At 47.8% G+C, this 13,190-nt stretch overlaps 1 protein-coding gene across 2 annotated transcripts in view; it reads left to right on the top strand.

Annotated features, from left to right (window-relative positions):
* tenm3 (teneurin transmembrane protein 3) overlaps nt 1-13,190 on the top strand; it is a 593,227-nt gene that overhangs the window by 267,188 nt on the left and 312,849 nt on the right. For both annotated transcript variants that reach the window (XM_078215101.1, XM_078215099.1), the window contains exon 3: nt 76-297. In XM_078215101.1, the coding sequence (XP_078071227.1) occupies nt 76-297 (222 nt within the window). The remainder of the gene's footprint in view (nt 1-75; nt 298-13,190) is intronic.

Here is a 13,190-nt window from a genome sequence, read left to right as displayed (position 1 = left end):
GCATCTTTTTATTTTAAAAACATGCTTTTTGTCGTGACCATCACACATCAAAAGCCTGGTTTTGTCTCTCCTCAGGTCCTCCCATGCCATCCTCCTCCTCCTCGTCCAGTCCATCAGCCATTGAGCAGCCTGCTTCCCCAATTTCATCGCCCAATGCCAATGGCAATCAAAGACGGCTGCTCGGCAACAGCAGCGGCACGCAGCCGGTTCATGACTCTGACACAGACGATGAGGAATACAATGCAAACACATATCTAGCTCAGGCCAGTTCGGGCACAGTCTGTGTGGCCGGGAATGGTAAGAAATCGCCTGCATCTGTCAACTCCTCCTGTTTCTTGGCACTTTCTAACATCTGAGCGATTCTTTTAGCTGGAAGAGGTCTGGGAGGACTGGGCGACGTGGCGATTTACCTCCCAGCCACTTACTAAACCACTCTTCTCCTCATTTACTCCTCACAAGAAGCTTTATTGCACGTCAAGCCTCATTCCTATGTCAGATTGCACGACTGACGTACACTTTGTTGTCACTTCACCCATTAAAGGCCGTGTCGAGTACTAACCCCACTTTGTTAAAGCACATTCAGATCCGAGTTGTCGACAACCAGGCTCGCTACTTAACTGAGGATTGCCATTGCCAGGTACAATGGGCACAGAAGTGGGAATTCTGCAACATAATAAGGAAATTCCGATGTTTCCTTCAGCAGGCAGTGTTGGGAACATAGAATCATAGAATCCCTATAGTGCAAAAGGAGGCCATGCGGCCTAATCAAACATGCACTGACAACAATCCCACCCAGGCCCTATTCCCGTATTTACCCTGCTAGTCTCCCTGACACTAAGCCCCTGATTTTACCAGCACGCCCGCCCCGGAATTGGAGCGGACGAGGCTCGCAGAACGGCATTCTCCGTTGGCCTCGTGCCCAATCTGACGTGTCTCGGGCGGGCGGGGTGGTAAAATTCCAGCCTAAGGGTCAATTTAGTGCGGCCAATCCACCTAACCCGCACACCTTTGGAGTGTGAGAGGAAACCGGAGCACCCGGAGGAAACCCCACGCAGACACGGGGAGAACGTGCAAACTCCACACAGACAGTCACCCGAGGCCAGAATTGAACCCGGGTCCCTGGCGCTGTGAGGCAATAGTGCTAACCACTGTGCCACCGTGCCCACAAGTAGGGATTGCTTGATCAGTGCCTTTGTACCTCAGCACCAGATCTGTTGGTAGTTTGCCGGCCACTGCAGTTTAAAAAAAAAGTACTTCAAAAATCGGGAAGTTGTAGCACAGCTATTGGCTTGCTGTATAGGGAAAGGAACCATTGTGAAAGCATCCTTTCATCCAGCAATGGAGGAGGTATTCGATCTGAATGGAACACGCAGCAATAACCCCAGTCAGGGCTCTCTTCCTTTGCAATCTAATTTTCTTCCGGGAGTGCAGTGATTACATATTTTAGTGCATGATTATTTTGCTTAACCACAGCCCTGGGAGCCTGGCGGGACTTTTAGCTGCCTTCCCTTTTCAATCATTTGGAAAGGAAAAAGACACCACAATAGATGAGAAGCTTTGTGCTTTGCGGAAGGTTTTTGTTCACTACTAGGGGAACATTTCAATGTTTTGACTACATATTTGGATTATCTCACTTTGCCATTAGAATACAGATATGATATACATACTTTGGTGGGTTTTTTTAAGTGTATAGAATCATAGAATAGAATCCCTGCAGTGCAGAAGGAGGCCATTTGGCGCATCGAGTCTGCACCGACCACAATCCCACCCAGATCCTATTTCCATAACCCCACATATTTGCACTGCTAATCCCCCTGTCACGAGGGTCAATTTAGCATGGTCAATCAACCTAATCCGCATACCTTTGGACTGCGGAAGGAAACTGGAGCACCCGGAGGAAACCCACGCAGACACAGGGAAAACGTGCAAACTCCACACAGAGTTACCCGAGGCCAGAATTGAACCCAGGTCCCTGGTGCTGTGAGGCAGCAGTGCTAACCACTGTGCCACCGTGCCACCCCTAATAGTTCTTAGTTTCCAATGATCGGACCTTTGCTGACTGCAACTGCTGGCAGTTCAACGTCAGCCACCGGTTTTATAGAATCATACGATGCAGAAAAGGCCCTTCGGCCCATCGAGTCAGCACCGACACCCGAGAAACACCTGGACTCCCATTACCCAGCACTTGGCCCTTGAATGTTATGACGTGCCAAGTGTTCACCCAGGTACTTTTTAAAGGATATGAGTCAACCCGCCTCCAGCACCCTCCCAGGCAGCGCATTCCACACCGTCACCACCCTCGGTGTAAAGAAGTTTTTCCTCACATCCCCGCTAAACTTCCTGCCCCCTCACCTCGAACCGATGTCTCCTTGTGACTGACCCTTCAACTGAGGGGAACCACTGCTCCTTATCAAATATCAAATCACTGTAAGAGATTGTAGACTAAAAGGAATACCCCATTGACTGGCACCGTTGTGGGTTCTGGATGTATGCATTGAAACCCTGCATGTCCCTTTAATCCAGCTTCTCATTTTTTTTGTCTTTTGTGATTTTGTTAAATGTTGACGTTAAAGATTAATACTTGCAAACTTGAAAATTCTTTGTGCACGGAGGTATCAATCAGAGTGTAGAGCTATAACTAAGAACTGATGATGGTCAAGCATGCTTCTCATTGCATAGACAGAAAGAAATAACTCGCATTTACAAAGCATCTTTCATGCTCTCAGGATTTCTCAAAGCACTTTTACAGTCAATTAAGTGCAGTCACTGTTTAATGGAGAGAGATGCAGCAATCTTGTTTTGCTCTGTAGGATAGTTGTTGGCCTAGCAGAAGCTCCCCTGTTCCATCTTGAATTTATACCATGGCATTTTTTATATCCCTCTGAGAGAGCAGACCGGGCCTCGGACTAATGGCTCATCCGAAAGACAACTTTCATCTAAAAAATGGCACCTCTGACACTGCAGCACACTCTCGGCATTCATAGAATCATAGAATCCCTACAGTGCAGAAGGAAGCCATTTAGCCCATTCTGTGCCAACCACAGTCCCACCCAGCCCCTATCCCCGTAGCCCCACGTATTTACCCTGCTACTCACCTTGACACTAAGATGCAATTTACCATGGCCAATCAACCTAACCAATTCAAGGCCATAAGATGTAGGGGCAGAAGTAGGCCATTCAGCCCATCGAGCTTGCTCTGCCATTCAATAAGATCATGACTTGAGCATATAATCGAGGCTGTTCTTGGGCTGGGACTTTAACCCATAACCGTCAACTGAGAGGCAAGAGTGCAACCAGATCCTGAACCACGGGTCACAGTCTGAGGATCCGGGGTAGACCATTTAGGACGGAGGTGAGGAGAAATGTCTTCACCCAAAGAGTGGTGAACCTGTGGAATTTATTGTCACAGGAAGTAGTTGATGCCAAAACATTGAATGTATTCAAGAGGTGGCTAGATGTAGCACTTGGGGCGAATGGAATTAAAGGTTATGGGGAGAAAGCAGGATTAGGATATTGAGTTGGACAATCAGCCACAATAGTAATGAATGGCGGAGGAGGCTCGAAGGGCCAAATGGCCTCCTCTTGCTCCTATCTTCTACGTTTCTATGTTACCACTGAGCAAAGACTGACACAGTAGCAATATAAAAAGATTGTTTATTTGAGAGCTTCATCAATGGGACTGAGGGAGAATATATTCCAAATGGCAAGTTGTAGAATAATAACATCAAAGCTTTGGGGAAAAGAAGGTCAGCTGGAGTTCAGAAAGGGCAGGTCTCCTGTCTGCATGGTCGGTGATACTATTGTAGATGGACACAAGGGGCGAAAATTGTTCTGTCAGCAGGTTGTCACTTACTGTGTGTCATTAATTGGCCAATTAGGTTGGCCAGAAGTGCTCTCACCAAAAAAAGAACTGTTTCAAGTCATACTCTGGGATAATGGAATGCAGTTGAACTGGATGTCCCACTGTCCTCATGGGTTTTGGGCTCTCTGCCCAAATACAGACCCAGAGTACAGACCCAGAGTTTTGGGCTCTCTGCCCAAATAGAACAGGCCGTGAGCCTCGACCATAAGACCATAAGACATAGGAGCAGAATTAGGCCACTCGGCCCATCGAGTCTGCTCCGCCATTCTATCATGGCTGATATTTTTCTCATCCCTATTCTCCTGCCTTTTACCCATACCCCTGATCCCCTTATAAATCAGGAACCTATCTATCTCTGTCTTAAAGACACTCAATAACCTGGCCTCCACAGCCTTCTGCGGCAAAGAGTTCCACAGAGTCACCACTCTCTGGCTGAAGAAATTCCTCCTCATCTCTGTTTTAAAGGATCGCCCATTTAGTCTGAGGTTGTGCCCCCTGGTTCTAGTTTTTCCTTCTAGTGGAAACATTCTACATCCACTTTATCCAGGGCTCGCAGTATCCTGTAAGTTTCAGTAAGATCCCCCATCATCCTTCTAAACTCCAACAAGCCCTTAGTTCCAGGGATCATTCTTGTGAACCTCCTCTGGACCCATTACAAGGCCTTACTTAGATCCTTCCTTAGATACGGGGTCCAAAACTGCTCACAATACTCCAAATGGGGTCTGACCAGAGCCTTATACAGCGTCAGAAGTATATTCCTGCTCTTGTATTCTAGCCCTCTCGACATGAATGCTAACATTGCATTTGCCTTCCTAACTGCCGACTGAACCTGCACGTTGACCTTAAGAGAATCTTGAACAATGACTGCCAAGTCCCTTTGTGCTTCTGATTTCCTAAGCATTTTCCCATTTAGAAAATAGTCTATGCCCCATTCTCCTTCCAAAGTGCATAATCTCACACTTTTCCACATTGTATTCCATCTGCCATTCCTTTGCCCACTCTCCTAACCTGTCCAAGTCCTTCTGCAGCCACCCCTGCTTCCTCAATACTACCTGTCAGTCTACATATCTTTGTATCATCTGCAAACTTAGCAACAGTGCCTTCAGTTCCTTCTTCCAAATCGTTAATGTATATTATGAAAAGTTGTAGTCCCAGCACCGACCCCTGAGGCACACCAGTAGTCACCGGCTGCCATCCTGAAAAAGACCCCTTTATCCCCACCCTGCCTTCTGCCAGTCAGCCAATCCTCTATCCATGCCAGAATCTTACACTGAACACCATAGGCTCTTAACTTATTTAACAGCCTCCTATGCAGCACCTTGTCAAAGATGGGGTGACAGGAGGACAGAGTCTAAAGAGGAAGAAACTGTACTTTATTAATTATGATCATCTATAAAAGTGAACTTCAACACTGGGTTTACGGGAGTACAATTTGGAAAGTTTGTTTGTTGAAGGAATTTTCCCCCTCATTTTCTGCCACAATAGAATCATAAAATCCCAACAGTGCAGAAGGAGGCCATTCAGCCTATCAAATCTGCACCGACCACAATCCCACCCAGATCCTATCCCCCCCAACCCATGTATCTACCCTACCAGTCCCCCTGACACTAAGTGGCAATTTAGCATGGCCAATCAACCTAACCCGCACATCTTTGCATTGTGGGAGGAAACCGGAGCACCCGGAGGAAACCCACGCAGACACGGGGAGAATGTGCAAACTCCACACAGCCAGTGACCCAAGGCAGGATTTGAACCCAGGTCCCTGGTGCTGTGAGACAGCACTGCTAACCATTGTGCCACCGTGCTGCCCCAAGATTTTTCATTGCTCCGATGAAGAATCTGGACCTGGAAATTGTTTCTGCCGTTTCACAAATGAAGGCACTGAAATGGGGCACCAGGTTTGTTTGCACCAAGTCGTAGCCATAGGTGGATTGGCCATGCTAAGTTGCCTCTTCGCGTTCAAAGATGTGTAGATTGGGTGGATTAGCCATGGGAAATGGGTGGGGTTAGGGGATGAGGCAGAGGGGAGGGCCTGGGTAAGATGCTCTTTCGGAGAGTTGGTGCAGACTCACTGGGCAGGATGGCCTCTTCTGCACTGCAGGGATTCAATATCTACAGTTTCAAGTACGCACACCCGAGCTAAACTGCCTTAACAGGCTGCATTCACGATGGAGGTTGCCTACTTCAGTCTGCTCTGCGACCTGTCTCCAATGCAGGAGGGCAAGGTCACTGCAGAGGTGAACTTCTACACATCTGGCTCTTTCCAAGCTCCCACAAAAATGCCAGCAACATCACTCTCCTCCTGAAAACCGAGCAGCAGACTGAGAAAGTAATGCTGTTTATCCACCATTCAGGATCCCTCCAGGGGCAACACGGTGGCATAGTGGTTAGCATTGCTTCCTCACATTGTCAGGGAGCTGGGTGCCATGCCATCATGCCAGCTGAGGTGCATTGGGCAGGCAAGTGGCAGATGAAGTTCAATGCGGAGCAGTTTGTGATAATTCATTTCTGCAGGAAGAATATTGGGATGAGTGAGGTGTAAAATCCCGCCCGTATTTTGATCTTGCCAGGGTAGTATGATACTTTGGCATGGCCAACACAGGCATGTACTTTACTAATTTGGTGATATATTTCAGCATCCTATTAGCATTTTAAATCACATTCTTGAGAGATTGAAATTGACGTATCTCTGATTATTCCCTTTCTAATTTCCCCGTGCTAATTTAGTACTGATTACTGTACATTTTGTGACTTTTGGGCAATGCTTTACATTTTACAATGTGAAATTTAATTTACCACTTGACCAGTTGCAGAAATGATCCAAACCCTTCTGCAGATGTTAAGCGGCATCCTCTGTCTCAACTAGTTTTCCTGCTCTAACATGATCAGGAAATCAGGCAAAAAACATTTACTTTTGTTATCCAGCTCATTAATGTAGATTAGAAACAACAACATTCTGAACACTAACACTCAACACTTCACTGCACTCTGATCTCTCTCCTCTCACCAGTGTTCTGTTTCCCACTTGTCTACCAATTTCTTCTCCTAACATCTCAGCATGCTTTGCCTCCAGCGCGCAAGAAACAATACTTTTCACTGTATCCCAATACATGTGACAATAATAAATCAAATCAAGTCAAAATCCCATGTTCTGGACTGGATGTTCTGGATGAAAAAGACATTTTCCCCCTAAATGAAATATTCATAAAATCAGGGGGCACCTTGGCACTGCCCATCGGGCATGGGGCAGTGCCAAGGGGATGGGGCATATGGGGGCAAGGTGGGAGTGGGGGTGGTCCCTCTGCCACTCTGCCATTGGGATCGAAGGGGGCAGGAGAGAGCGCAGCGATTGGGTTGGGTTGCGGGGGGGGGGGGGGCACTCGAGGTGGCCCGGGAATGGTCAGGGGGGGCCGCGATCGGGCCATGGGGGGGTTAGGGGGCAAGCGCTGTCGGGTCCCGAGCTGGCCTGTGATCGAGCTGGCCAGCAAACGGGAGGCTGACAGTTTGGGGCCACTGCGCATGTGCAGAGGCCGGCTGGCTTCAGCCTCCTGGGTGGGAAAGGGCCCACCCACTGAATCCTAATGATACTCACGCTGGTGGCCTCTGCAGTGCACAGAATATGGGAGATTCTAGTGTGACCTCCCACTGAAAAAAACAGAGTGAATTACTCCAGTTTTCCCACGAATTTGACACTTAAAACTTGTTTGGGAGAATTCTACCCTTTATGTCCAACATTCCCAGCTGCGTCCAGTCCAAAGGGTTTTAGATGATTTCCACCCTCTCAATATCCAATGGTAGGAAGGTCTTTTCCAATGAGTCTTTTGAGTAGCTGCTCCAAGCTTTAGTGCTTCCCTCAGCATGCAGTCCTGGACCTTTGGAATATGTCAGTCTGCAAGACTTCATCATCGACAGCTCTTTCCTTTGGAAGTCCAACCCGTTTCGGGTGAACCAAAGAGCGTCTTTCACCAAGCCAATGGTCCACCAGCAATAGTTGATGTTCACCTCAGTGTGCAGCCCTGTAAATGGCCTGTGAAGCACAGAGTCCTGTGTTACAGAGCTGCTCAGGCTGAACCTCAACAAAGACCTCAACAAACATCTTTCCTTTCAGAGACAGATTCCATGAGAAGGTGGCTGATAGTCTCTTCCACACGCAGTCGTGTTGAGGGCAGTGTGTGAAGGCAGTCATTTTCCGGTGCATGCAGGAAAGACCTGCTGGGGAGGGGGCCAATCTCACCACCAGTCAAGCTGGTGGCACAGTGCTTAGAACTGCTACCTCACAGCGCCAGGGACCCGGGTCCGATTCCCGGCTTGGGTCACTGTCTATGCCAAGTCTGCACGTTCTCCTCGTGGCTGCGTGGGCTTCCTCCGGGTGCTCCGGTTTCCTCCCACAGTCTGAAAGACGTGCTGGTTAAGTGCATTGGCCAGGCTAACTTCTCCCTCAGTGTACCCGAACAGGCGCCAGAGTGTGGCGACTAGGGGATTTTCACAGTAACTTCATTGCAGTGTTAATGTAAGCCTACTTGTGACACCAACAAATAAGCTGAACCATTTTGGTGTTTATTTGAAAGTTCTGATGATGAGACATTTTGCCAAATGACTTTGATCGTCTGCTCAAGAAACCATCCGATGGAATTCTTTTCTCACAAGGCCTCAAGGAGGTTACGTGGGGACCACCTGATGGACTTGTGGTCAAAGGTGTTTTTTCCATTTGGCGCTGGTGGGGCAGCACAGACGCATATCAGGTTGAAGGCGCTGTTTAATTGGTCCATCATGATAGCAGCCATCGCAAGTCCGCCCATGCACTGAAAATTGAGGTCAAGTCGGCAGCCATTTTGTGCACGGGCCACCTATCCCACACTGTTGAAGTGGTGCCCAAAACTCGGTCAACAACATGCTTTTGTTTCATTAGAATTGTTTGATGAATGCAGCTGCCAAACGTTTTTTGAAAGCCCAAATGAGTTATTTGAGAGGGGTTTCTCTGTTTGTGATGGGGTCAAAAGAAGCTTGTTAAATAGCTTCTTTCCCGATTAATTCTACACTGCTGTTTTGTTGCTGTACAGTTGAAGTAACTTGCACCACGGCCGTTACCATAACATGCATTACTTTCCCTGATTTTGACATTAGGCTTACAAGGTAGTAGTTGCTTGTGTAGGTGTGTTGCCGTTTCTGAATGTAGGCACTACAAGACAGATTTTCCACCTTGTTACATGTGTATGCTTGGGAATTACATGCTCCCAGCCCATCATTTTCCACTTAGTAAAATTAAGGGAAAGTCATGAGCTGCGGATGTGCAATTTTCCAAAACACCGCGAGTGCCAAAGGCAAAAGATCTCTCCTTCCATTTGGTTCCTTTCACTCTGCCTGTCCCTCATCAGTGTATGGGTATTGCTAAATGACTTTAAGGCATACCTTTGACTTCTCCAGAACCTTGATCTATCAACCACGTCTGTCACACTGATTTCAACACGATTTCAGAGATCCCAGGTCCAGTACAGCCAATGGTGATTCCTGATCTCGACTCAAAGATTGGGCAGCACGGTGGCACTGTGGTTAACACTGCTGCCTCACAGCGCCAGGGACCTGAGTTCAATTTCTGGCCTGGGTCACTGCCTGTGCAGAGTCTGCATGTTCTCCCCCTGTGTCTACGTGGGTTTCCTCCGGGTGCTCCGGTTTCCTACCACAGTCCAAAAGGCATGCTGGTTAGATGCATTGGCTATGCTAAATTCTCCCTCAGTGTACCCGAACAGCACCGGAGTGTGGCAACTAGGGGATTTTCACAGGAACGTCATTGCAGTGTTAACACAAGCCTACTTGTGATGCTAATAAATAAACTTAACTTTAAATTATTTTGACCTTCAAGTAATGCTATCTCATGCATCCACCTGAACAGATAGTTCCATACTTCTAAATCATCACAGTGCTGCCCCTCTCAAACGGCCCTCCCCCCCATCCCATGGCCCAAACACAGCCCCCCGACCATTCCCGGGCCGCCTCAAGTGCTCCCCTCCCCCCAGGCGGGACCCCCTCCCAACCCATCTGATCGCCGGCTTCCCTCCTGCCCCCATTGACCCCAATGGCAGAGTGAGAGCGGGACCTCCCATCCCCACACGCCCTGCCCCCTTGGCACTGCTCCATGTCCGATGGGCAGTGCCAAGGTGTCCCCTGATTTTATGTATATTTTATTTCGGGGAAAAATCTTTTTCATCCAGAGCATCCAGTCCAGAACATGAGATTTTGATTTGTTTTGATTTCTCATTGTCACATGTGTTGGGATACAGTGAAAAATATTGTTTCTTTCGCGCTATGCAGACAAAACCTGCTAACGTTAGGAGAGAAAATTGGTAGACAAGTGGGAAACAGAATAGAACTTCTACATCATTCAAAAGACATGCTGATGAATTCACTGAGATGGAAACCAGTGCTCCATGATGCAGAGCTCCAAGTGCTACTACTGAGCCCAGCTGAAAGGCTCACTGTTTTTCCATAACAGACCCACTGATAAACTTACATCTGAGCAATCACCAGAAGACCCCACCAACAGGAGGGGCCGTAAATTCCCCACCTCTGTCTGAGAGACAAGAGTGCTAAAACTAAACCAGGTCAGGCAGCATTGGCGGGAGAGAAACAAAGAGTTAACATCTCAGGGTCATGACTTTCCATCAGAGCTGTATCCCTCAATTCGGAGGGAGGGTGGGGTGTGGTCAGTTTAGCTCAGTTGGCTGGATAGCTGGTTTGTGATGCAGAGCAATGCCAACAGTGTGGGTTCAATTCCCATACCAGCTGAGGTTATTCATGAAGGCCCTGCCTTCTCAACCTTGCCCCCTCGCCTGAGGTGTGGTGACACTCAGGTTAAATCACCACCAGTCAGCTCTCCCCTCTCAAAGGGGAAGGTAGCCTCTGGTCTTCTGGGACTATGACGACTTTACCTTTTATCCTTCAAATCACCCTGAGAAATGGAACAGAATACCGTCGAGGTGTTTATAATAAATCTATATATATATTGTTTGTGTGGTGTATTCACTGCAATTTCTACCATGGGAAAATATTGTAATGGAAAGTACTCAATGTTGGAAATATCATACTCTGTCTTAGTGGGACAAGCGTATATATTTCCACACACTGCAGTACAAAACAAGCATTTAACGTCACATCCGATTGGTTTGTTAGAATGGTTAAACTATGTTCCTTTGGAAAAACTGAGATGATGTGTTCTCAGTCCAAAGTCTTGCTCACATCTGAGTCCTAACAGCTGACAGTCACCTCCTTGCACCTCCCATGTCTCCAACACAAATGTAGCTGGCGTGACCGTGAGTGCTCTTGATCAAACCTACCTTGTCCTTTCAGGTTCAGGTACAACCTTTCTACTTTTTATTGCACCATTCCTATTTTCTCCATTTAAACCTAACCCCACTATTTTGTTGGTCCACACAGTGGGACACCTGCTCTTGTGATCTTCCTTGTCAAACAGCGATGCTGGAGGCAAAATGCTGATTATTTCAGGTTGTAGTTTTCAGTCTCATAACAGACTTGAGCGCATAATCGAAGCTGGCAGTGCTGAGGGAGAGCTGCATTTTTTGGCGGTGATATTTTTTCACCTGACATGTTCGCTCCAGCCCAGCCTGTCTGTTTAAGAGGCTGTAAAGGATACAGGAACACTGTTCAAAGAAGAGCAGAAAGCGCTCCCCCTGTCCTGACCCACTTTTCTCCTTCAATTGTCTCTTTCATTTGTGGGACCTTGGTACAGACAGGGGAGAGATGACAAACTGCAAAAGCATGTGTTTTAAAGAAGTGTTTTATCCCTCAAGGGCTGACTTTCAAAAATAGATGTCAGGCTGTCAATCTGTGTGGATTTTGCACATTCTCCCCGTGTCTGCGTGGGTTTCCTCCGGGAGCCTCGGTTTCCTTCCGCAGTTCAAAGATGTGCAGGTTGGGTGGCTCGGCCATGCTAAATTGCCCATTTGTGTCACAAGGTCTGTAAGTTAAGGGGATTAGCCATGGCAAATGTGTGGGGTCACAGGGATAGGCCGGGGAGAGAGAAGGCCTGAGTAAGATGCTCTGAAGAGCCGGTGTAGACTCGATGGGCCGAATGGCTTCTTCTGCACCATGGGGATTCCATGATCTTGCAAGTTTAAATTAAAGGGATAAACATTTGGTTTCTCAAAAACTGCAATGTAAGCAGTCATTCACACAGGACACACACACACACACACACACACACACACACATACGCACACACACATGCACGCACACACACACACACACATACGCACACAAACACGTGCGCACACACACACACACACAAGCACACACAAACGCATGCACGCACGCACGCACACACACGCACGTGCACACACACACATGTGCACACACACACGCGCACACATGCACACACACGCACACACACACACGCGTGCGCACACAAACGCATGCACGCACACATACACACACGTACACACACACACGCACGCACACACACACGCATGCACACGCACACAAATACGCTCACACATGCACACACACACGCACACGCGCGCACACACACACATGTGCACACACACACAGGCGCACACATACAGTAAAGACAATGGAGTTGGGAAGTTTCATGCAATTAATCCACAGTCATTTCTCCTGGCAATAGTAGGTTTCTAGTTCAGTTCTATATTTCAGCAGGAAATTTTCTCCACCTGTGGGGGGATACCAGGAAGAGTCCTCCCTTTTGCCAAGCTGGATCTTTTCCTTCTGGGGTAGCACAGTGGTTAGCACTGCTGCCTCACAGCGCCAGGGACCCGGGTTCAATTCCCAGCTCACTCTCTGTGCGGAGTCTGTGCGTTCTCACCGTTTCTGCGTGGGTTTCCTCCGGGTGCTCTGGTTCCCTCCCACGATCCGAAAGAGGTGCTGGTTAGGTGGATTGGCCATGCTAAATTCTCCCTCAGTGTTACCCGAACAGGCGCCGGAGTGCGTTGACTTGGGGATTTTCACAGTAACTTCACTGCAGTGTTAATGTAAGCCTACTTGTGACACTAATAAATAAGCTTCAACTTGAAATGAAACTTAAACTGTGTCTGTGTCTCCCAGACTGACTGCCCTGAACTGCTCAAGATGTGTGATAATAAGCTGGTTCTTAGCGTAACCCAGTTTCTGCCGTGTGGCCACAGTGTCGGAATTCCCATTGTCCACATAAATGATAACTGATGGTGTTCGCATGGACACACAATAAGATTTGAATCTCGGCTATTTGGGTTGCATTGTGATTGAATGTTTTGTGCTTACACCCATTAGGGGAATTTCACAGTAACTTCATTGCAGTGTTAATGTAAGCCTTACTTGT

This window comes from Mustelus asterias, chromosome 6, assembly GCF_964213995.1.
Source record: "Mustelus asterias chromosome 6, sMusAst1.hap1.1, whole genome shotgun sequence".
Classification (NCBI taxonomy): Eukaryota; Metazoa; Chordata; class Chondrichthyes; order Carcharhiniformes; family Triakidae; genus Mustelus; species Mustelus asterias.
This window is presented reverse-complemented; position numbering and strand designations above follow the sequence as displayed.